The following is a 24,068-nucleotide window of genomic DNA, read 5'->3' on the forward strand; positions in this document are numbered from 1 at the left end:
TTCACCAGAACTTCCATGCATGAAGAGAAAAGCTCAAAGTCAAGACTGATGCAGGAATAAGTAGAAAAATTTCTTCCTAATATATTTTGTATTCTTTGGCCATGGAGTCACTGACTTTACATTTAAACTAATCTGTATTTCATATTGATTATATGACACGACCTATTGAGGACTAGAATCTAACATAGTGAAATTAAATTTTCAAGCAATTTTAACAGTCACATGTATTTATATATACACACAAACACACCATGTATACATGACATACTTATACAGACATAAAGGTTCTCAAATAGAAATAAATTAAAAATTAAGTTTAATTTACTATATTGTTTGCTTCTTTAAAATAACTAAAACAACTTTAACCAATTTCTGGAATTTTTACAGAAATGATTCTGTTTACTGCATGTTTTTCTTTATGCTAATTCAACAAATCCTGAGTTTTGCTTTTCGTCTGTGGTTAAATAGATATCACCCTAAGTAAATAAAAAATATTGAAAATAAAGTTTACACCTTGGTGTTTAGTTATTTGAAATTAGGTTTTCATTTAAAATAGTATGAGTAACATTTATATCACATTACCCTTTATCTGCTTTAACTTGGCCTGTGTTCAATTGATAAAGTGAACCCTTACTTCTGAACAAACATCTGACAAAGCATTATTTAAAACACTTTATACATGAATAATTTATCTCTTTACAATCCAGAAGTCTTGCATGTCAGTATAATCTATAGCTTCTGTATCATCACTTGAAATTTACCTGAAAAAGAAAGCATAAGTCATTGATTTTTAGATACAAGGAAAACAAGTCCATACATCAATTGTTCTGTGCCATTTAGGAAGCAGATTCAATCAACAAAATTTGCCGTGTCAAAGATCTTTCTACACCCCTCACAGTGCTCAATAAAATCAATGCCATTTTTACTAAATAATTCTCTGGCTTAGAAGTAGGTGCCTTTCTTTTTTGTAAATCCCACCTTCTGGGTAGTTTATTGCTAATTATCACAGTAAAGGCAAAGTAATACAAGGAAGCACAAGTAAATTTTATTTCTGGTTAGCAGCCCCAGTGAATCTTAAGGAAATTTAGTGACCAGTTGGTTTTATTTAGCTTTATATACTATATATATTTTAAACTCTAAAAACTAAAAAGTATCAGCTGGCCTTGGTGACTTGCACCTATAATCCTAGTTACTCTGGAGGCTGAGACTGGAGGATTGCAGTTCAAAGCCAGCCTAGGCAGGAAAGTCCATGAAACTCTTATCTCCATTTAACCACAGAAAACCAGAAGTGGAGCTGTGATAGGTCATGTGGTAGAGCACTAGCTTTTAGTATAAAAGCTCAAGGACAGTGCCCAGGCCCAGAGTTCAAGCCCCATGATTAAAAAAAAAAAAAAAAAAATCTGGGCACCAGTGGCTCACACCTGTAATCCTAGCAACTCAGAGAGCTGAGCTCTGAGAATCACAGTTCAAAGCCATCCCAGGCAGAATAGTCTGTGAGACTCTTATCTCCACATAACCACCAGAAAACTGAAGTGGCGCTATGGCTCAAATGGTAGAGCACTCATGCCTTGAACTGAAGAGCTGAGGGACAGTGCCCAGGCCCAGAGGTCAAGCCCTAGACCAACCAAAAAAAAAAGGAAAGTTTGCCAATTACAAAGTATTCCCATGCTCCACCTGGTCCTGCATCCCCCTGCAGATTATTCCACCAAGACCTTTTCTGTTCTGTTCTGTTTGTGTTGATGTTGGGGCTTGAACTCAGGACCCAGGTGCTGTCACTGAACACTTCTTTTGGTAAAGGCTAGCAATCTACCACTTGAGCCACAGATCTTCTTCTGTTTTTTTGTTTTTTTGTTTTTTGTTTTTTTTTTGGGGGGGGGGTCTGGTCATGGGGACTGAACTCTGGGCCTGGGCACTGTCCCTCAGCTCTTCAGCTCAAGGTTAGCGCTCTACCACTTGAGCCACAGCGCCGCTTCCTGCTTTTTTCTACTCACGTGGTGCTGAGGAATCGAACCCAGGGCCTCATGCATGCAAGAAAAGAGCTCTACCACTGAGCCACCTTCCCAGCCCCTTCTTCTGGCTTTTTGGTGGTTAGCTGGAGATAAGTAAGACTCTCACGATGGACTTTCCTGCCCAGATGGGCTTTAAACCATGATCCTCAGATCTTAGCCTCCTGAGTAGCAAGGATTATAGGCATGAGCCATCAGTGCCTAGCCTAAGACTCCTTTTGTAACCAGTGAGGAGCCTCTACTGTTTATCCAAGGGGTTTGAATACCTACATCCCAGTTCACTGGGGAGACCAAGCTAAAGTTCCTTCCTCTCTACTTACCAGTGTTCATTCTTTTTGAAAAAAAAATGTTAACTGTCCCTAAGTTGTCTTATAGAATTAAATTTCTTTGGATTTTCCAAAATCTTAGTCAATTACTAATTTGAAAATAGCTGAAGATGAATATAGTATGGCATATATTACCACATTAAATTTAGTGTCAAGTTGACACTAAGATGAACGTTTTGAGTTTTCAATTTCCTCTACATTTAAAACATAAAACGTACCTAAAAAAAAAAATCCCTAAAAATATTTTAAGTAGAATCCAACTTTCAACTTACAGGCAGGCATTGAAGACACTTCTGCTGTTACAATACTTTTTATCCCCAAATTCGATAAGCCACCTCTGATTAAGCCACATGTAAATGCCAGATACTGAAAGAAAAAAAAAAACAGTAAGGACTCACTAAATGAGAAAAGTATTAATAAATGTAACATTTAGTTCAAGCCATGTTATCAACAAGTCATTGCTAAATTAAGTATGTAAGTCATTGCTGTCTTTTGTAGAAAGGTTGTGAAAAGCTGGGAAGGAAAGGGTACAAACGTCTAGTTCTAGCTAATCCAGAAGCTGAGGTAGAAGAATCTTTATTTTTTTGTGGGGGGGTCCGGTTGTGGGGCCTGAACTCTGGGCCTGGGCACTGTCCCTCAGCTCTTCAGCTCAAGGCTAGCGCCCTATCACTTGAGCCAAAGTGCCACTTCTGGCTTTTCTTTTTCTGCTTATGTGGTGCTGAGGAATCGAACCCAGGGCCTCAGGCATGCAAGGCAAGCGCTCTACCACTGAGCCACCTTCCCAGCCCCTAGAAGAATCTTTTCAACCCAGGAGTTCCAGGTTAGCCTGGGTAAAAGTCAAGCACCATCTTCCCCAGCAAAGAAAGGAGGAGGTAAGAGTTTCACGGCCTTTTCTGACAGGCTGTGAGACTCTTATTTCCAATAAACCACTCAGAAAACCAGAAGTGCCACTGTGGCTCAAGTGGTAGAGCACTAGCCTTGAGATGAAGAGCTGAGGGACCGCACTCAGGCCCAGAGCCCCACGACTGACCAAAAAAAAAAGGCTGGAAATGGCAAGGTGCTGGTGGCTCACATTTGGATTCCTAGCTATTCGGGAAGTTGAGATCTGAGGATCTCAGTTCAAAGCCAGCCCAGGCAGGAAAGTCTGTGAGACTCGTCTCCAATTAAACACCAGAAAAACCACACCTCAAGTGGTAGAGCATTTGACTTGAGCTGAAGGGCTCAGGGACAGCAGCCAGACCCAGAGTTCAAGACCCACGACAAAAAAATAAACAAAACGCTGGGTGCTGGTAGCTCTCACCTGCAATCCTAGCTACTCTAGAGGTTGAGATCTGAGGATCACAATTCAATGCCAGCCAAGGCAAGAAAGGCCATGAGACTCCTATCTCCAATTAACCACCAGAAAACTGGAAGTGGAGCTGTGGCTCAAGTGGTAGAGCGCTTGCCTTGAGCTGAAGAGATCAGAGACAGCACCGAGGCCCACAGTTCAAGCCCCACAACCCACAAAAAAAAAAAAAAAAAAGCTGGAAATGGAGTATGGTTCTTTCTTTTTTTTTTTTCTTTTTTTTTTTTTTTTTTTGGGGGGGAGTGGTGGTTCAGTCATGGGGCCTGAACTCAGCCTGAGCACTGTCCCTCAGCTCTTCAGCTCAAAGCTAGCACTCTACCACTTGAGCCACAGTGCCACTTCCGGCTTTTTAATTTTTACTTATATGGTACTGAGGAATGGAACCCAGGGCCTCAGGCATGCAAGGCAAGCGCTCTACCATTGAGCTACCTTCCCAGCCCCGGAAATGGAGTATGGTTCAAGTGGTACAGTGCTAACTAGACTTGATCTAAAAAGCTCAAGGACAATGCCCAGGCTCTAAGTTGAAGCACTGTCCCTGAGCTTCTTTTGCTCAAGGCTAGTGCTCCACCACATGATCTACAACTCCACTTCTGGCTTTTTCTGTTTATGTGGAACTGAGGAATCAAACCTGGGGCTTTGTGCATGTAAGCAAGCACTCTACCACTAAGCCACGTTCCCAGCCCCCCCCCCTTTTTTTTAAGTAGTCTAACTTATTAAATACCTTGGATGCATGTTCTAAATACTGTTTTCCTGAAGACATCTGAGTTAGCAGACGAAATTTGTTGTCCTGAAGTACATAGATGCCCTGGTTTCAAAAAACAATATGAATATATATAAATATCCAAAGTTAGTATAACCTATAATCCCTAAAAAGTATCTTATTCCGTATAAAACAATTTAAATGTTCTAAGACATAAGTCATGAGTTCAATGTTTGATAACATTAATATATTTACTGGACAAATCTATACATTGAAAATTAAAAGATGAGTGAAACAGTCCCTCTTAAAGAACTTAGAAAACCAGGTGTTGTGGTATATTCCTATAATACTAGCACTCAAGAGGCTGAGGCAGGAGGATGTAAAAGGGATCTCAAAGATGTACTTCAGTGGTATGGAATCTCAGGGTTTTATCCCTGACAGCACTGAAAACAAGAATGAGCCAAAAACAACACAGAACCAAGAATAGTGACTCAAGCCTATAATCCTAGCTACTTGGGAGGAAAAGACTGGGGATCATAGTTTAAAAACAGACTAGGCAAAAAGAATTTTGTGAAACTCCATCTCAACCAATGGCTGTTCACAGAAGTATATACCTGTAATCCCCACAGACACAACTAAGCACAACTAGGCGGGTCATAGACCAGTCCAGCCTAGGCATAAGAAGCAAGACTCGGGCTGGGAAGGTGGCTCAGTGGTAGAGCGCTTGCCTTGCATGCATGAGGCCCTGGGTTTGATTTCTCAGCACCACATAAGCAGGGGAAAAAAAGCCAGAAGTGGTGCTGTGGCTCTAGTGGTAGAGTGCTAGCCTTGAGCTGAAGAGCTGAGGGACAGCGTCAAGGCCCAGAGTTCAGGCCCCATGACCGGACCAAAAAAAAAAAAGAAGCAAGACGCTAGACTGAAAATTACCAATGCAAAGAGGGGCTGGAGACATGACTCAAGTGGTACTATATCTACCTACTAAGCATGAGGACTTGACCTTAATGAGGACCATGATAATACAAAAGTCAGCAAATGGAGTTTCTTCCTGTTATCACTTTAACTAAGTCCTAAAGCCCCATGCCAGTGGCTCATGCCTGTAATCCTGGTACTCGGGAGGGTGAGATCTGAGGATTACAGTTCAAGTCAGCTAGTTTCAGGAAAGTCCTTAACACTCCAGCAATAAGCCTGAGGTGGAGCCATGGCTCAAGAAGTAGAGTGCTAGTCCTGAGGAAAAGAGCTAAGGTGCAGCCCCCAGGCCCCCGAGTTCAAGCCCCTATACTGACACAAAATAAAAAGTTAAGTCCGCTGGGCGCCAGTGGCTCACACCTGTAATCCTAGCTACTCAGGAAGCTGAGATCTGAGGATCGAGGTTCAAAGCCAGCCTGGGCAGCAAAGTCCATGAGACTCTTATCTCCAATAAACCACTAGAAAACTGGAAGTGGCGCTGTGGCTCAAGTGGTAGAGTGCTCGCCTTGAGCTGAAGAGCACAGGGACAGCGCCCAAGCCCAGAGTTCAAGCCCCACACCTGACCAAAAAAAAAAGTTAAGTCCTAGCCAGGTGCTGGTGGCTCATGCCTGGAATCCTAACTACTCAGGAGGCTGAGATCCAAGGATCACAGTTAGAAGACAGCACAGGCAGGAAAGTCCATAAGACTTTTTTTTTTTTTTTTGTCGGTTGTGGGGCTTGAACTCTGGGCCTGGGCACTGTCCCTCAACTCTTCAGCTCAAGGCTAGTACTCTACCACTTGAGCCACAGAGCCACTTCTGATTTTCTGGTGGTTTTATTGGAGTTTCACAGACTTTCCTGCCCAGGCTGGCTTTGAACCGCAATCCTCAGATCTCAGCTGAGTTGCTAGGATTACAGGTGAGAGCCACTGGCACGACTCCAGAAGACTTTTATCTCCAGTAAACTACTCAGAAAAACCCAGAAGGCATTGTGGCTCAAGTGATAGAGTTACAGCCTTGAGCAAAAGCAGCTCAGGTACAGCACCCAGGCCAAAAGTTCAAGCCCCAGGGCCAAGGAAAAAAAAATAAAGTACTAGCTACAGTTTTGGGTAGGGGGTGGGGGATTTGTAAAACATAAGCCATTAGTGCTTGGCATACAGAACCTTTAAAAGAAAGAAATGACAGACTGGGTGTCAGTGGTTCACACCTATAATCCTAGCTACTCAGGAGGCTGAGATATGCAGATGATGGTTCAAAGCCAGCCCCTGCAAGAATGTCCATGAGACTCCTATCTCCAATTAACCACCAGAAAACCAGAAGTGGCACTGTAGCTCAAGTGGTAGAGCACTCCCCTTGAGCTGAAGAGTTCAGGGACAGTGCCCAGGCCCAGAGTTCAAGCCCCATGACTTGCAAGAAAGAAAGAAAGAGAGAAAGAGAGAGAGAAAAAAAGGAAGGAAGGAAGGGAGGAAGGGAGGAAGGGAGGGAGGGAAGGCGGGAGAGAGGGAGAGAGGGAGAGAGAGAGAGAGAGAGAGAGAGAGAGAGAGAGAGAGAGAGAGAGAGAGAGAGAGAGAGAAAGAGAGAGAGAGAGATGACAGTAGCCAGGCATGGTGGTTCAAGCCTATAATCCAGCTACTCTGGAAATGGAAAGAATGATGAATGACATCAAGGCTAGCTTGGGCAAAATGTGGCACTCTTTCTTTTTTTTGTTGGTTGTGAGGCCTGAACTCAGGGCCTGGATGCTGTCCCTCAGCTCTTCAGCTCAAGGCTAGCACTCTACCACTTGAGCCACAGCATCACTTCCGGCTTTTTCTAATTATGTGGTGCTGAGGAATTGAACTCAGGGCCTCATGCATGCAAGGCATGTACTCTACCACTGAGCTACCTTCCCAGCCCAAAATGTGGCACTCTTATCTGAAAAATACTGAAAGCAGACTGACTCAAGATATGACTCCAGCAGTAGAGTGCTTCCCCAGTATAAGCCCTGAGTTCAAGCCCTAGCACTGCAAAAGAAATTTAAAAAGAAAAATTAGGGCTGGGAAGGTAGCTCAGTGGTAGAGTGCTTGCCTTGCATGCATGAGGCCCTGGGTTCAATTCCTCAGCACCACATAAGCAGAAAAAGCCGGAAGTGGTGCTATGGCTCAAGTGGTAAAGTGCTAGCCTTGAGCTGAAGAGCTGAGGGACAGCACTCAGGCCCTGAGTTCAGGTCCCATGTCCAACAAAAAAAAAAAAAAAAAAAGTAAAAAAAAAAGAAAGATTAATGGTAGTAATAAACAATGCAATGGATATTTATTTAAACATGCTCTAAAATTTATTTTGTTATTAGCAATGCAAGAATTATTTAAGTTATTTAAACATGGTCTATAAATGTAGAAATTACTCTGAAGGTATAAATGTGGTATATGTGTAGTTCTGTATATTATCACCACTTAGTAATAGTAACTAACTAAATTCAAAAAACAATTGTCATTTTGACATTTGATACAATTTTAATTTAGCTTGGATAAACAGGAAAAGTGGCTTAGTCTTTATTCACTTTACTAAGAAAAATACTTAATTAATACCTGGTGATTTGTCCTTAGATTGTCTATTTGCTTCCTGAATACTGTAGTCCAAAAATCTTTACATACGAACTTCATGATGTCCAACTCATCCTTGAATCTTGCAGTATCTTTTGTAAACCTAAAAAGATCAAACACAAGTAACAGAACGCATTTCTTCCAAAGAAAATCAAGAGAAAATCAATTGATTTTATTCATTCACAGCTGCCTTCGCAGCTCTAAAATTTACTGACAGTCATAAAGTTATAAGTATCAAGTAAAGTAGATCCCACCTTCATCAATTCACATGAATATATTATACACCTAAAAGTGTGTTGGCAACAGTTAAACCAAAACTGTAGCTACAATTTAATCTCATAGATAGAAAAGTGGTAGAGTGCTTGCCTTGCATGCATGAGGCCCTGGGTTCAATTCTCAGCACCACATAAGCAGAAAAAGCCAGAAGTGGTGCTATGGCTCAAGTGGTAAAGTGCTAGCCTTGAGCTGAAGAGCTGAGGGACAGCACTCAGGCCCTGAGTTCAGGTCCCATGACCGAACCCAAAAAAAAAAAAAAAAGAAAAGCTCAGTAGAAAGTATTATATGAAATGTAATTCAAATCCAACTCTTTAAATACTTAGAAAAGAATACTAATAAAATATCTACTATAAATTTGAAAATTCAATATATAAACAGACTTTAATGCATTTTTTTTCAGGCAGGAGAAGTTGTTTATTTACCAAACTGCTGCCCCCACCATGCATGGTGGAGAGGCAAGGCTGGAAAAGGAACAAGGGGAGCGACTCTAATGCATTTTAATCCTAATGCATTTAAATAAAATTCCATTCAGGTTAAAGAGTCTACTATACTTTCAGTAGAAAATGCAAATAGAAGCCAGTGGCTCATGCCTATAATCCTATCTACTCAGGAAGCTGGGAGCTGAGGACTCAAGTTCAAAGCTAGCCTGAGCAGACAAATTCTAAGTCTCTAATCTCCAGTTAGAGTAAAAAACCAGAAGTGGAGCTGTGGTTCAAGTGATACAGAGCAGCCCTGAGTGGAAATGCTAAGCTAGAGCTCAAGACCTTGAGTTCAAGCTTTCTGAAAGGAGAGAGGCAAAGGGAAAGGGATGGGAAGAAAGGGAGAGGACATAGAAAAGGAAAGAGAAGGGAAAGGAAGCAGGGAGAGGAGGTGTGGGGAGGGAAAACAGGGGAGGGGAAGGAAAGGAGAGAAATGAGCCAGGTGGCAGTAGAGAAAGTGGTGCTCAGGAAGGAGGTTGAGATCTAAGGATCACAGTTTGAAACCAACCCAGGCAGACCTTCAATTAACTAACATAAACATTAGCTAACTTGAAGCCATGCTTCAAGTGGTAGAGCTCTAGACTTGAGCACAAAAACTCAAGAGATAGCACCCAGGACCAGCACCAAAAAAAAAAAAAAAAAGAAGGAAAAAAAAAAAAGGGAGAAACGACAATTGAATTATTTCAATACAACAATATTTTCAGAGAAAAATCATCTTAAATGTACAAAACATTTTTTCTATAAATATTAAAACAAAGTGTGAAGCCAAGGATGGTGGCACGCACTTGAAACTGAAGCACTCAGGGGGCTGAGACAAGAGATTTCCAAATTCAAAGCCAGTCTGGACTGTACAAGGAGACCATGACTCAAAAAAGAAGTAAATGAAAGCAAAATTTGATTGAATTAAAGTAACACCAGACTTCTGGTTTGGTTTTTTTGTTTTGTTTTACTTTTGGTTTTAGGTTATTTAGGTGTTGAGCCCAGGGCCTTGCAAAGGCCAAGCACAAGCTCTACAACTGAGCTATACCCACCTCTCCCTGAAAAAGAAATTCAATCTGTGAGTTGAAGAACAGGAATGAATTAAAATGAGAATTAAGATAAAAATACCATAGGTTTTATGTAAAATCTTTTAAAATGGACCATCTGTATTCACAACCTACCTGGAAGAAAATTTTCAAATCCATACTGCTCACCTTTCTATCAATCCTTGTCCCACTCGAAATCCCATGTTTTCCAGCTTAGTAATACATCGTCCATTTTCCTATTAAAAAATAATAATGAAAAGATCAGGAAGAATGCCCAGGCCCTGCGTTCAAGTCTCAGAACTGCCATACTGTCATGCTGACATACTGACAGACAGACATACATACATACATACATACACATCTAATTAATTTTTTTTTCCTTGTTGTTGGGCGTGGGGCCTGAACTCTGGGCCTGGGCACTGTCCCTCAGCTCTTCAGCTAAAGGCTAGCGCCCTACCACTTGAACTTCAGCCCCACTTCCGGCTTTTTCTGCTTATGTGGTGCTGAGGAATCGAACCCAGGGCCTCATGCATGTGAGGCAAGCACTCTACCACTGAGCCAACTTACCAGCCCACATAAACTATTTTAATACTTTCAGAATGTCAGAAAATTGGTATCCAAAACTTGTAAAGTTTTGGTTAAAAATATGACTGTATGGGGCTGGGAAGGTGGCTCAGTGGCAGAGCGCTTGCCTTGCATGCTCAAGGCCCTGGGTTCGATTCCTTAGCACCACATAAGAAAAAAGCCGGAAGTGGCGCTGTGGCTCAAGTGGTAGAGTGCTAGCCTTGAGCTGAAGAGCTGAGGGACAGCGCCCAGGCCCAGAGTTCAGGCTCCACGACCCGACCCCCCCCCCCAAAAAATATGACTGTATATTGGCTGGAAATTCTACTAATCTAAAAAATACAGGAGATTGGGCTGGGAGGGTTGGCTCAGTGATAGAGCACTTGCCTTGCATGCATGAGGCCGTGGGTTCGATTCCAGACTTCAGGCCCACGACAGGACCAAAAAAAAAAAAAAATACAGATTTTTTTTGGACGGTCATGGGACTTGAACTCTGAGTGTGGGCAATGTCCCTTAGCTCTTCAGCTCAAGGTAACTGCTCTACCACTTGAGCCACAGCGCCACTTCTGGTTTTCTAGTGGTTTATTGGAGATGAGTCTCCTGGACTTTCCTGCTTGGGCTAGCTTTGAACCTTGATCCTCAGATCTCAGCCTCCTGAGTAGCTAGGATTACAGGCGTGAGCCACCGGCAACAGGCAAGATTTTCTATTTTAACAATATGTTTAAAGTATTTGAGGGGCTGGGAAGGTGGCTCAATGGTAGAGCGCTTGCCTCACATGCATGAGGCCCTGGGTTTGATTCTTCAGCACCACATAAGCAGAAAATGCCAGAAGTGGCACTGTGACTCAAGTGGTAGAGCACCAGCCTTGAACTGAAGAGCTGAGGGACAGTGCCCAGGCCCAGAGTTCAGGCCCCACGACAAACAAAAAAAAAACAAGTATTTGAAAACTCCTGCTGGAAGCCGGGCGCTGGTGGCTCACGCCTGTAATCCTAGCTACTCAGGAGGCTGAGATCTGAGGATCGTGGTTCAAAGCCAGCCCGGGCAGGAGAGACCGTGAGACTCCTATCTCCAATAAATCACCAGAAAACCGGAAGTGGTGCTGTAGCTCAAGTGGTAGAACGCTCGCCTTGAGCTGAAGAGCTGAGGGACAGCGCCCAGGACCAGAGTTCAAGCCCCACGACCGACAAAAAAAAAAAAAAAGAAAACTCCTGCTGGGGAGGATTCTAAGGAATGAGTCATATGTGGAAATCTATGACAAATAATTCATGCTTAACAATCCAGAAAGCTTACAATATGAAAGAAAGATTGTCGGGTGCCAGTGGTTCACACTGTAATCCTAGCTACTCAGGAGGCTGAGATCTGAGCAGTAGGATTTTGAAATCAGCTGGGGCTGGAAAGTTCATGAGACTCTTATCTCCAATTAAAAAAAACAAAAAACAAAAAATCTGAAATGGAACTGTAGCTCCAAGTGGGAGAACACTAGCCTAGAGCAAAGCAAAAAAGTTCAGGCCCTGACTTCAAATCTCATGTTCAACCAACAAAAAAGAAAAAGAAACAAGAATTATAAGTGTCATCAATTTATTACCAGTACCTCACTTTTTTTTTTTTTAATTGGTAATGGGGCTTGAACTCTCTGGGCGTGGGCACTATCCCTCAGCTCTTCAGCTCAAGGCTAGCACCCTACCACTTGAGCCACAGAATCACTTCTGACTTTTTCTGCTTATGTGGTGCTGAGGAATCGAACCCAGGGCCTCATGCACGCCAGGCAAGCACTCTACCACTGAGCCAACTTCCCAGCCATGTACCTCACATTTCTTAAAGTGGACTTGTAGATTTCTACTTTTGCCTTTTGAAAAAAAAAAAAAAAAAAAAGAGGTGAAATAATTCTGTAAGCTTTTTTTTGGTGCTAGTAGTAGAGCTTGAGCTGGAGTCTAGCACTGTTCCTGAGCTTCTTTTGCTCAAGGCTAGCACTTAAGACACAGTTCCACTTCCAGCTTTTTGGTGGTTAATTGGAGGAGGTAACAGTCTCACAGACTTTCTTGCCTGCATTAGATTCAATCTGTAATCCTGCAATCTCAGTCTCCTGAGCAGCTAGGATTACAGGCCTGAACCACCTGCACCCAGATTTTCCAAGTATTATTTAAGATGCAGTTCATAAATTTAATAGTATTTTCGTTGTTGCTAGATCTGTTAGTAAAATTATTAGTAAAATTTCTGTGTGCCATGAAGTATGGTTACAGCTTGAATGTGTCCCACAAGGGTTTCTGTATGAAAATTTAATCCATACATATGGATCAGAACTGGAACACCTGCCTAGTATGTGAGGCTGAGGCAGTAAGACAAAGTTTAAAGGCAGTCATGGCAAAATGGGAAGATGAAGATGAAGAAAAAGGAGGAGGAGGAGGGGAAAAAAAAGAGAAAGGGGGAAGAAGTGTGACTCGAGTGGTATAGCTTGAGCAAAAAAGCTAAGCAAGAGAGTTCAAGCCCTAGTACGGGCACAAAAACAAACAAAAATGTTAGAAATACAATCCAACTACGGTGCTTAGAGGTGAGGCCTTTGGCAATTAATACTATAGCTGTCAGGGTGGAGCTCTTGTGATTGAATACTTGTGGCTTCTAGGAACCTGGTACTACGGACAACACAGACATTCCTGTCTTTCATGTGAAACCCTGTGCTACCTGGAACTCTTCACCTTGGACTCAAACCAGGAATTAAAATAAACCTTTTATAATAATGTACACTGTCAATGGTGCTGTTGTTAGCATGAAAAAAAAACAGACCAATAAAAAAGTGGTTTTGTTTTGTGTGTATGTGCTATTACTTGGCCTTGAACTCAGAGACTCATGTTCTTGCTTTCTTTTACTTGTTTTGCTCAAGACTAGCACTCTTCCACTTGAACCATAGCTCTACTTCAACTTTTTGCTGGTTAATTATAGATAAGAATCTCATGGGCAAAAAAAAAAAAACCTCATGGGCTTTTCTGCCCATCTGGCTTTGTATCACAAGTCTCAGACTCCTGAGTAGCTTGGAATACAGGTCTGAGCCACCAGTGCCTCACCCCAGTAACTTTCACATATTTTCCATAAATACCAATGCTTCTTGCTAGAAATCTCCATTTTCCTTCTCCACTTAATTATATATCTTTAACTTTTTTTCATCCATAATTTTGTGTGTGTTGTCAGCAGCTGTATCATTCCTTACTACAAAATGTATCAACATCAAGTGTCATAGTTCTTGGTGTGTCTTAGTTGATGACCATTATATTCCTTGAGACATGGAATTGTTTTGGTCTTCCTTTGATAATCCCATCTAATCTTAGGTATCATCTCTACACATACTTCAAAAAGTATCATAGACCCACAAAGCACACCCCAAAGACCCTTGGCTTTAAGCTTCTAGTCTTCCTCACACTAACACAGTCTCCTTACTATCTCTTAAACAACCTTTACAGTTTTTGTCAAGAGGTTATTATTCTTCCAGATAATCACATGATGAGTTCCATCACTTCCTTCCCGTCTTTATTCTCATTAGGACATCTCAATGCAGTCCATCTTAACCACCCTCTTTAAAGCTGCAACATCATCCCCTTTCATCAACTTTCCATCTTAGTACCTGTCAATGTGTGTTCTTCAACCAGCAACATAAGCATCATTCAGTAACTTGCTGAAAACCCAAATTCTTTCCTACTCTCAAATCTTTCAGCTAAAACAAATTTGATGTAGGGGTTGTTTTCTGTGTTTTAACAAGCCTTCTTTTTTGGTTTGTTTTTTTTTTTGGTCGGTTGTGGGCCTGAACTCTGGGCCTGGGCGCTGTCCCTCAGCTCTTCAGCTCAAGGTTTGCCCTCTACCACTTGAGACACAGCACCACTTCCAGCTTTTTCTGCTTATGTGGTGCTGAAGAATCAAACCCAGGGCCTCATGCATGCAAGGCAAGCACTCTACCACTGAGCCACCTTCCCAGCCCTTAACAAGCCTTCTAAACCCAATTCTGAAGCTGGATCTGGAGCTCAATGGTAGAACTCTTGTGAGGCCTGAGTTTGATCCCCTAACACTGTAAAAAGTAAATGGATATAAAATAAAAGTGATCCTAGGCCCGGCACTGGTGAATGGCTCACACCTGTAATACTAGCTACTCAGGAGGCTGAGATTTGAAGATCACGGTTCAAAAGCCAGCTGAGGCAGGAATGTCCATGAGACTCTATCTCCATTAATTACCAGAAAACCAAAAGTGGCCCTGTAGTTCAGGGACAGTGCCCAGGCCCAGAGTTCAAGACCCACGACCAAAGTACTATCCCTGGGTAAAAGAAGCTCAGAGAAGGTACACGGGCCCTCAATTCAAACCCTAGGACTGGCGTAACAACAAAAAAAGTGATTCTGGCCAAGCACTGTTGGCTCATGCTTGTAATCCTAGCTATTCAGGGGGCTGAGATCTGAGAATCGAAGTGTGAAGCCAGATAAGCTGATGAGACTCATATCCAAGTAAACACCAAAAAGATGCAAGTGGAGCAATGTGGCTAAAGGGTAGGGTGCTAAAATTGAGCAAAAAAAAAAAAAAAAAAAAAGGCTCAAGGGGCTGGGAATATGGCTTAGTGGTAGAGCGCTTGCCTTGCATGCATGAGGCCCTGGGTTCAATTCCTCAGCACCACATAAGCAAAAAGAAAAAAGCCAGAAGTGGCACTGTGGCTCAAGTGGTAGAGCGCTAGCCTTGAGCTGAAGAGCTGAGGGACAGCACCCAGGCCCAGAGTTCAGGCCCCACAACCGACAAAAAGGGGGAGACGGAGGGAGCGAGCCGGCGAGCCCGGCGGTGCGGACAGGCTCCGTCCACCAGGCCGGCGGCATCCGGCGGCGCTCGGACCGGGGAACGTCCGAGAACAAGGAGTCGCCGTGGCCAACTCACCACCTCCCCGTGCTCAGCGGACTTGTACACTCCCGACACCATCTCGTTGTGGAGCAGCAAAAACAACGCCTCGTCCGCCATGTCTTCCTGATGCCTCCGAGCTTTGGGTTCCGGCTTAGGGCCCGGCCCGCGCCGCGCTCCCTCAGCCCGCCGCCCCGCTCCCGGTTGCTAGGACACCAAGGAAAGCTCCCGGGCTTCCCCCAGGCCGGTGCTCAGGGAGAGCCGGCCCCGAGGGCCACCGGTCCCCAGGGCCGCCGGTCCCCAGGGCCACCGCGCCCTAGGGTGGAAAGACGTCTGACAGCCGCACTGAGAACGGAGACTCCCGGGAAAGGGGGGGCGGGGACGAGCGGCGTGTGGCCACTTCCGGTCCCCTCTACCCCGGCATTCCTCCAACTCTATGGTGGTGGGGTCGCTCTCCCAGCCCGCCGGCCCTGCCCTCCCTGACTCGCCCCGGCCTCGCTCTCCCTTCGGTAGGAAGAGCTCCTTGCCCAGGATAGAGTGGAGCTGACAGGATCCAGGGGAGATGGTAAATCTAGACGCGTCTCGTCTGACTTTCCTTTGCTCCTTAGACAAAAGCTGAATCCTGGTACAGCTCCAGAGGTGGAATGCTGGGCCTTTGGGTCAAGCCTCAGTGTCCCCAAGTCAAACAGAGAAGGGAGCAAGTCGTGTTTCCCGCCATAGGTTCTTTCATATTAAAAGTTGTGAAGTCATATATGGTATATAACATATGAGCACCGTTATATATTACAGACTGTGATAGACAATTTGCTCCAGGAAAGTTAGAATGAACTTGTGACTTTAAATGAGCATCATTATTCCACAATACTGTGAATTTCCGGAAATTATGTAATCACTTAATCACAATCAAAAAAAAAAAAAAAGAACCTCGGGGAAGGGAGGGAGGGAGGGGATGGTAGGGGGAAAACAATGGAGGGGGCAACAATGTTCAAGAGGAAGTGTACTCATTACCTCACTCATGTAACTGTAACCCTCTGTATAGTATCTTTACAATAAAAAAATTTAAAAAAAGGAGAAAAAAATAAATAAATAAATAAATAAAAGTTGTGAAGTGACGGGCTAAAATCATTCTGGCCGAGAACCGGGTCTCCTCCTGCCTGGGCCTCTCAAGCGTTGGGCATCCACGTGTGCACAACCACGCCAGCATTGAAATATTCATGTGGGAAATTTTCATATTTTTTTCTTTTCTTTTGGGTCCGGTCATGGGGCCTGAACTCTGGGCCTGGGCGCTGTCCCTCAGCTCAAGGCTCTACCACTTGAGCCTCAGCCCCACTTCTGGCATTCTCTGCTTATGTGGTGCTGAGGAATCGAACCCAGAGCCTCACGCATGCACGGCAAGGCACTCTACCACTGAGCCACCTTCCCAGCCCTCAGGTATGTTGAGATAGCATACCAGCCCATATTAGATTCACGACCAGCCTGAGGCAAGCGGAAAGATTATTATAAGGTTTATTAGAGGGGCCATATCTCCTAGAAGAGGGAGCACACGGCCCTGTGCCTTTCCAGGTGGCAGGAGGGAGGGAGGGCAGAAATGAGGTAGGTGGGTACTCTCCTGGGTCTGGGCTGAGAGAGGGAGTGGCCAGCTGTAGGGCTGGAATTCCAGGATGGGGAGGAGCTCAGGTATGGGTGGAGCTGAGGACTAAAGGTGGGCCTAATGCTAACAGATTCATTTTTTTATTGTTATTATAAAGGTGGTAACAGGAGTTACACTTACGTAAGTCAGGTAGAATACATTTCTTTTTGGATCCCATCCCCACCCATAAGTTGTACAGTTCATTTTCAATATAGTGCCTAGTGACTACCACTGCTGCATTTGTTCACCCTTTGTCCCTCTGTATCTGTGATACTCCTTACACTCCCAAAAACAGATAAATGAACAAACATGACAAAAAGAAAAGAAAAGCAACAACTAAGTAAAAAAAACCTCGTTTCCATTTCCTGGAATTAATTTTTTTTTAAATATTATTTTATATGATCAGGCATTGTGCCTTTGTGTTCTTCTACTGAGACTATCCTCCTTTGGTCTCACTGTGTGTTAATGCCTAGAGTCCTGTGTAATTTGTCATGTCTCAGTGTATTTTAGATCTAGCTTCCACATATCAGAAAAACTGTGGGCCATTTTTCTCAATTTATTCTAGATCCATCCATTTCCCTGCAAAGGACATGATATTATTCTTTCTAATGTCTGTGTAAAATGCTAATATATATATACACATACCACATTTTTTTAATCCAGCCATGTATTGTAGTGCATCCAAGCTATTAAGACAAGGGGTGCAAAAAGACAGAGTCATTTAGAAGTTTACTGGTAGTTGGAACAAAGAACAAAGGAGAACAGAGTAAGCAATAAAATAAAATACTTTAACAAGAAAATATAAACTTGGGCTGGGAAAGTGGCTCAGTGGTAGAGCACTTGCCTTGCATGCTCAAGGCCCTGGGTTCGATTCCTCAGCACCACATAAGAAAAAAGCCAGAAGTGGCGCTGTGGCTCAAGTGGTAGAGTGCTAGCCTTGAGCTGAAGAGCTGAGGGACAGCACCCAGGCCCAGAGTTCAGGCCCCACGACTGGACCCAAAAAAAAAATAAAAAAAGAAAATATAAACTAATCAGAGAATTACATGAATGGAAAGTTGATAAGGAATTGGAAGGGAGTTGTCATTGTTAGGAAAATGGAGAACAGAAAAAGAATAGGCCAGACTCAACAGGCGAGGATTGTTTATTGAAGAACAGTGAGAGGCACAGACTTTCCCAGGGGTTTGGAGGTTGTGCCCCAAGGAGTGGGTTTTTATAGGAGGTCTGAGCAAGGAGACAGAGGTTAATGAAAAAGCCACTAGGTCAAGGAAGGTGGGGGCCTTTCAGTTGGGCCCACAATGGGATGTTTACAGCTGTGCTTAGGTAGGTTGCCCTACCTGCATGTCAAACTAGTTTACACATACCTGGGATTGTGCCTGGTGTCAGTATGGGCCTGGGACAATAGGATGGGGGTCAATCCTTCAGTCACTATGAGAGTAATTCTTTTTTTTTTGGTCAGTCATGGGGCTTGAACTCTGGGCCTGAGCGCTGTCCCTCAGCTCTTCAGCTCAAGGCTAGTGCTCTACCACTTGAGCTACAGCGCCACTTCCAGTCTTCTGGTGGTTTATTGGAGATAGGAGTTTCATGGACTTTCCTGCCCAGGCTTGCTTTGAACCACGATCCTCAGATCTCAGCCTCCTGAGTAGCTAGGATTACAGGCGTGAGCCACCACTGCCCAGCCGAGAGTAATTCTTAAGAATCTATTACAGCTGGGAAGGTGGGAAGGTGGCTCAGTGGTAGAGTGCTTGCCTTGCATGCGTGAGGTCCTGGGCTCGATTCCTCAGCACCACATATGCAGGGAAAAAAAAGCCGAAAGTGGTCCTGTTGCTCAAGTGATAGAGTGCTATCCTTGAGGTGAAGAGCTGAGGGACAGTGCCCAGGCCCAGAGCAGGCCCACGACTGGACCCCCCCCCAAAAAAAATACCCAACTCTAATGTTTTGTGTGTGTGTGTGTGTGTGTGTGTGTGTGTGTGTGTGTGTGTGTGTGTGTGTGTCTATCTTGGAGCTTGAACTCAGAGCCTGGGCACTGTCTCTGAACCTCTTTTCTTCAAAGCTAGTGCTCTACCACTTGAGTCACAGCTCCCCATCTTTGGCTTATTTTATTATTATATGTGTGTGTGTGTGTGTGTGTGTGTGTGTTTAATTGGAGATAAGAGTCTCACAGACTTTCTTGACCAGGCTGGTTTCAAACTAAGATCCTCAGATCTCAGCCTCTTGAGTAGCTAGGATTACAGACTTGAGCCACAGGTGCAAGGACAATATTACACTTTAAATACATCAGACTTTATGGGGCTGGGAAAGTGGCTCAATGGTAGAGCGCTTGCCTTGCATGCATGAGGCCCTGGGTTAGATTCCTCAGCACCACATAAGCAAAAAGAAAAAAGCCGGAAGAGGCGCTGTGGCTCTAGTGGTAGAGCGCTAGCCTTGAGCTGAAGAGCTGAGGGACAGCGCCCAGGCCCAGAGTTCAGGCCTCATGACTGGACCCAAATAAATAAATAAATAAATAAATAAAATACATCATCAGACTGTGTCTTACATACATTGATTAGCATATGATTTTTTTAATTTGTTGGTTGTGGGACTTGAACTCAGTGCCTGGGCACTGTCCCTGAACCACTTTGTACTCAAAGCTAGAGTTCTACCACATGAGCCACGGTGTCACTTCTGGGTTTTGTTGTTGTTGTTGTTTTCTTTTCATTTTTTTTGTTTTTTGTTTGGGTTTTGGTCAGTTGTGGGCTTGAACTCTGGACATGTGCACTGTCCCTTACCTCTTCAGCTCAAGGCAAGCATTCTACCATTTGAGCCACAGCATCACTTCCAGTTTTCTGATGATTAATTGGAAACAAGAGTTTCATGGACTTTCCTGCCTGGGCTGGCTTTGAACCTTGATCCTCATATCTCAGCCTCCTGAGTAGCTAGAATTACAGGCATGAGCTACAAGCACCTGGCTTAAATTTACTTTACAATGAGTGTTTCTCTTTGTTCTGGTCACCTGGTATATGTGTATGTGTCCTGTATATGTATACATACATACATATACACACACACGTATATACGCACACATGCGTATATACAGGACTTTCATGCCTTGGCTGGCTTTGAACCTCAATCTTCACATCAGTTCCTTCTGAGTAGCCAGGATTATAAGCATGTGACACTGGTATCCAAAAGGAAACCTTGTGTGTGTGTGTGTGTGTGTGTGTGTGTGTGTGTGTGAAACCTTGTGTGTGTGTGTGTGTGTGTGTGTGTGTGTGTGTGTGTGTGTGTGTGTGTGTATACATATATTTTTTTAAATTTTTATATATTTTTTATTTTTTTTGTTGGTCGTGGGGCTTGAACTCTGGGCCTGTGTGCTACGTCTGAGCTCTTCAGCTCAAGGCATGAGTGCTCTACCACCTGAGCCACAGTGCCACTTCAGTTTTCTGGTGGTTAATTGGAGATAAGAGTCTCATGGACTTTCCTGCTCAGGCCGGCTTTGAACCACAATCCTCAGACAGCACCCAGGTCCAGAGTTCCGGCCCCACTACTGGACCCCCTCCCAAAAAAAAAAGAAATTTTCCCCCTCCTTTGGAGCTGAGGTCTGAACTCAGGTTATGCACTTGCTAGACAATCACCTCCACTGACCTAACTCCCCAATGCCAAGAAGCTTTTGGAGAACAAAAAGAAAATTAAGACTACCTGGATACCTGCTAAATGCTGAACATAGCATCTCACTGATCCACCTCCATAAAACAAACTGCTAAATTAGTCAGGATTCTAGGACTAGATCCCATGAAAGTGGGAGGCCTGGGAAGGTGGTTCACCTATGAAAATGGGAATAGAGGCCTGGGAAGGTGGTTCAGTGGTAGAGTGCTTGCCTCACATGCATGAGGCCCTAGGTTTGATTCCTTAGCACCATATAAGCAGTAGTGGTGTAAGTGGAGCTGTGGCTCAAGTGGTAGAGCACTAGCCGTGAGCTGAAGAGCTCAGAGACAATGCCTAGGCCTAGAGTTCAAGCCCCACAACGGACCAAAAAAAAAAAAAATCCCAAAAAACAACAACAAAAAAGTCTATCCAAGCTGGGCGCTGGTGGCTCACGCCTGTAATCCTAGCTACTTAGGAGGCTGAGATCTGAGGATCGCGGTTCAAAGCCAGCCCGGGCAGGAGAGACCGTGAGACTCCTATCTCCAATAAATCACCAGAAAACTAAAAGTGGTGCTGTAGCTCAAGTGGTAGCGCGCTCGCCTTGAGCTGAAGAGCTGAGGGACAGTGTCCAGGCCCAGAGTTCAAGCCCCACGACCGACAAAAAAAAAAAAAGGCTATTCTTTCTTTCTTTCTTTCTTTCTTTTGTCAGTCGTGAGGCCTCAACTCTGGGCCTGGGAGCTGTCCCTCAGCTCTTCAGCTCAAAGTTAGCACTCTATCACTTGAGCCACAGTGCCACTTCTGGCTTTTTCTGCTTATGTGTTGCTGAGGAATTGAACCCAGGGCCTCATGCATACGAGGCAAGCACTCTACCACTGAGCCACCTTTCCCACCTCTAGACCTCGTTTTTTTGATAAGTCCAAAAGTATTTTCCAATGGAAAAAAAAGGTTATCTTTGTTAAGATCTGTTCCACATTTAGAAACTTCAGGTACTGCCTGAGTCTTGTTATATATATATGTATATATATATATATATATATATATATAGAGAGAGAGAGAGAGAGAGAGAGAGAGAGAGAGAGAGAGAGAGAGCCAGCCAGTACAGACAGGACATAACTGCAATCCCAGCAGAAGGATTCAGTAGGAAGCTGAGGCAGGAAGATCCCAAATTGGAGGCTATCCTGGGCTACATTAGGATACCCTGTTTTCAAAAGGTAGATAGGAAAGAAAAGGTGACATGGTTCAAGAAGAAATGTAGCAGGACGCCGGTGGCTCACATTTGTAATCCTAGCTACTCAGGAGGCTGAGATCTGGGGATCAGCGATTCAATGCCAGCCCAGGCAGGGAAGTCCATGAGATTCTTTTCTCCAATTAGCCACTAGAAAACTGAAAGTGGCACTGTGGCTCAAGTGGTAGAGTGCTAGCCTTGAGCCAAAAAGCTCAAGGACAGTGCCCAGACCCATGACAGAAAGAAAGAAAGAAAGAAAGAAAGAAAGAAAGAAAGAAAGAAAGAAAGAGAGAGAGAGGGGGAGGGAGGGAGGGAGGAAAGAAGGAAGGAAGGAAGGAAGGAAGGAAGGAAGGAAGGAAGGAAGGAAGGAAAGAAGTCGTACTCTTTACCTGACTTATGTAACTATAAACCCCTCACCCCATATCACCTTTATAATAACAATTTTATTTATTTATTTATTTATTTTTGTTGGTCGTAGGGCTTGGACACTGTCCCTGTGCTCTTCAGCTCAAAGCTTGCTGCTTGAGCCACAGTACCACTTCCGGTTTTCTAGTGGTTTATTGGAGATAAGAGTCTCAGAGTTTCCTGCCTGGGCTGGCTTTGAACCATGATCCACAGATCTCAGCCTCCTGAGTAGCTAGGATTACAGGTGTGAGCCACCAGTGTCTGGCTTATAATAACAATTTTTAATTTGCTAAAAGGTAGATGATAAATGACAGAGAGGAAAATAGTCAATAAATTATGCTTACAATTAGAATTTAATAATTGTGCAACCTCATACTTTTATCCAGTCCTGCCCCTTCTCTGTTTTTTCCCTATCACTTTGAAATAACTTGCTATGTTACTTGCAGGAAAGTCCGTGAGACTCTTATCTCCAATAAACCACTAGAAAACTGAAAGTGGTGCTTTGGCTCAAGTGGTAGAGTGCTCACCTTGAGCTGAAGAGCGCAGGGACAGCGCCCAATCCCAGAGTTCAAGCCCCAAGACCTACCAAAAAAAAAAAAAAAAATCTCAGGGACTGTTCCTGCCCAGGCTGGCTTTGAACTGTGATCCTCAGATCTCAGCCTCCTGATAGCTAGGATTACAGGTGTGAGACACTGGTGCCCCGATTTGTCCAGCAGTTGTGTGTGTGTGTGTTTTATTTTCTGTAGTGCAAGAGATGGCACCCAGGTTCTCAAGCTACATCCCCAGCCAGAGATGATACATCTATTAATAACATTGTTGCTTTGGGAAATGTTAACGTTTTCTTTATGCTGGGGATTGAACCAAGTACTTTAAGCATGGTACTCTACTGCATAACTGTATCCTCAGCAGAGATAAAGTGTTTTCTGAGCTACAATGTGTATATACTCTGGAACTAATATACTTCTATGTATATATTCTACTTGGTAGTACAAACTAAGCAGACCCAGAGGTGCAAGACACTCACATACCACACACAGAGTTGATCCCCTCAGAGCACTCATTAAACCTATCAGCTCTGGCCTCTAGTAGCTAAGTCAATCACACCTGCCAAGTGAATTTCATTTTATAGTACAAGTCTCAGGCATCTGGTCTGATGGTGAGTATGTACCTGGCTTCTAAGATGTAAGGGCAGGTATAGCAGGTATGTCTTCTCATTAATAGTAAGCATCGCATCTAAGCTTTTTTGAGAGGTGGGGAACAAGAGGAGGGTGAGAGAAAGAGAGGGAGGGAGGGAAGAGAGAGAGAGAGAGAGAGAGAGAGAGAGAGAGAGAGAGAGAGAGAGAGAGAGAGAGAGAGAGAGAATGAGACTGAGACTGAGACTGAGACAGAGAGACAGACAGAGACACTAACTCAGATCCTGGGCGACGTCCCTGACCTTTTTAGCTCAAGGCTAGTTCTCTACCCCTTGAGCCACAGCTGCACTTGGGCTTTCCGGCGGTCAACTGGAGATAGGAATCTCACGGTTTTTTCTGCCCAGGCTGGCTTCCAGCCGTGAGCCTCAGATCTCAGCCAGAGAATCAGCTAGGATTACAGCCTGGAGCCACCTGCACCCGGCCCCAGCTCGTCCTTTGATTCCGCGTGCTCACTCTAATCTAGGGAGGCGTGCCCCGCCCCCTTTCCGCGCATGCGCCACACCATAATGGCCGCGCCCTTTCCTAATGAAATCACTGAGATAAAAGGAACTCGTTTCGCTCCCTTCCAGTTTTGTGTGACCCGATCAACTAAAACAAGGCGAAGCCGTTAATAAAAGAACCAATCTCAAAAAGCCAGCCCCAGAACTGCCATCTCGGAAGAGCAGCATCTATCAAGCCACCGCCCCGGCTCTGCGCTAGTAGCGGAGCCCAGCCACCCGCGGCTAGTTTGGGGCGGGAGCTACCCGCCTCTTCGACTTCTCATTGGTCCAGAATCCCAAAGGCTGGAAATGTCTCCATCTTCCGTTCGTTGAGTGGCTGAGGCCGAAGGACAACTCCCGTGCTTAGTGGTTCACCCAGCTGTCGGTCTTTCTGCGTCTTGCGTCGCGGCGCCGGTGGC

The 24,068-nt window shown here is 44.2% G+C and overlaps 1 protein-coding gene across 1 annotated transcript; it reads right to left on the bottom strand.

The window, feature by feature from the left end:
• Window positions 1–299: 299 nt before the first annotated feature.
• Window positions 300–15,450, bottom strand: Trappc6b (trafficking protein particle complex subunit 6B). The gene is made up of 6 exons (XM_070026994.1): window positions 15,136–15,450; window positions 9,846–9,913; window positions 7,883–8,000; window positions 4,399–4,482; window positions 2,605–2,698; window positions 300–761 (listed from the first exon to the last, which is right to left on the bottom strand). Exons 1-6 carry the CDS (start codon window positions 15,214–15,216, stop codon window positions 730–732), a joined length of 477 nt encoding a protein of 158 aa, XP_069883095.1. The 5' UTR covers window positions 15,217–15,450; the 3' UTR covers window positions 300–729.
• Window positions 15,451–24,068: the final 8,618 nt, after the last annotated feature.

Source organism: Dipodomys merriami, unplaced genomic scaffold (genome assembly GCF_024711535.1).
Source record: "Dipodomys merriami isolate MVZ:Mamm:240054 unplaced genomic scaffold, mDipMer1.0.p SCAF_1, whole genome shotgun sequence".
Classification (NCBI taxonomy): domain Eukaryota; kingdom Metazoa; phylum Chordata; class Mammalia; order Rodentia; family Heteromyidae; genus Dipodomys; species Dipodomys merriami.

Bases quoted from the DNA above. Each gene is read 5' to 3' on its own strand.
- Trappc6b (XM_070026994.1), bottom strand. From the start codon at position 15,216: ATGGCGGACGAGGCGTTGTTTTTGCTGCTCCACAACGAGATGGTGTCG. The intron at 9,914-15,135 runs GTGAGTTGGCCA...ATTTTTTAATAG, and splicing joins CCGCTGAGCACGGGGAGGTG to GAAAATGGACGATGTATTAC. The intron at 2,699-4,398 runs GTATTTAATAAG...TTTTTCTTTCAG, and splicing joins ATTTAGAACATGCATCCAAG to TATCTGGCATTTACATGTGG.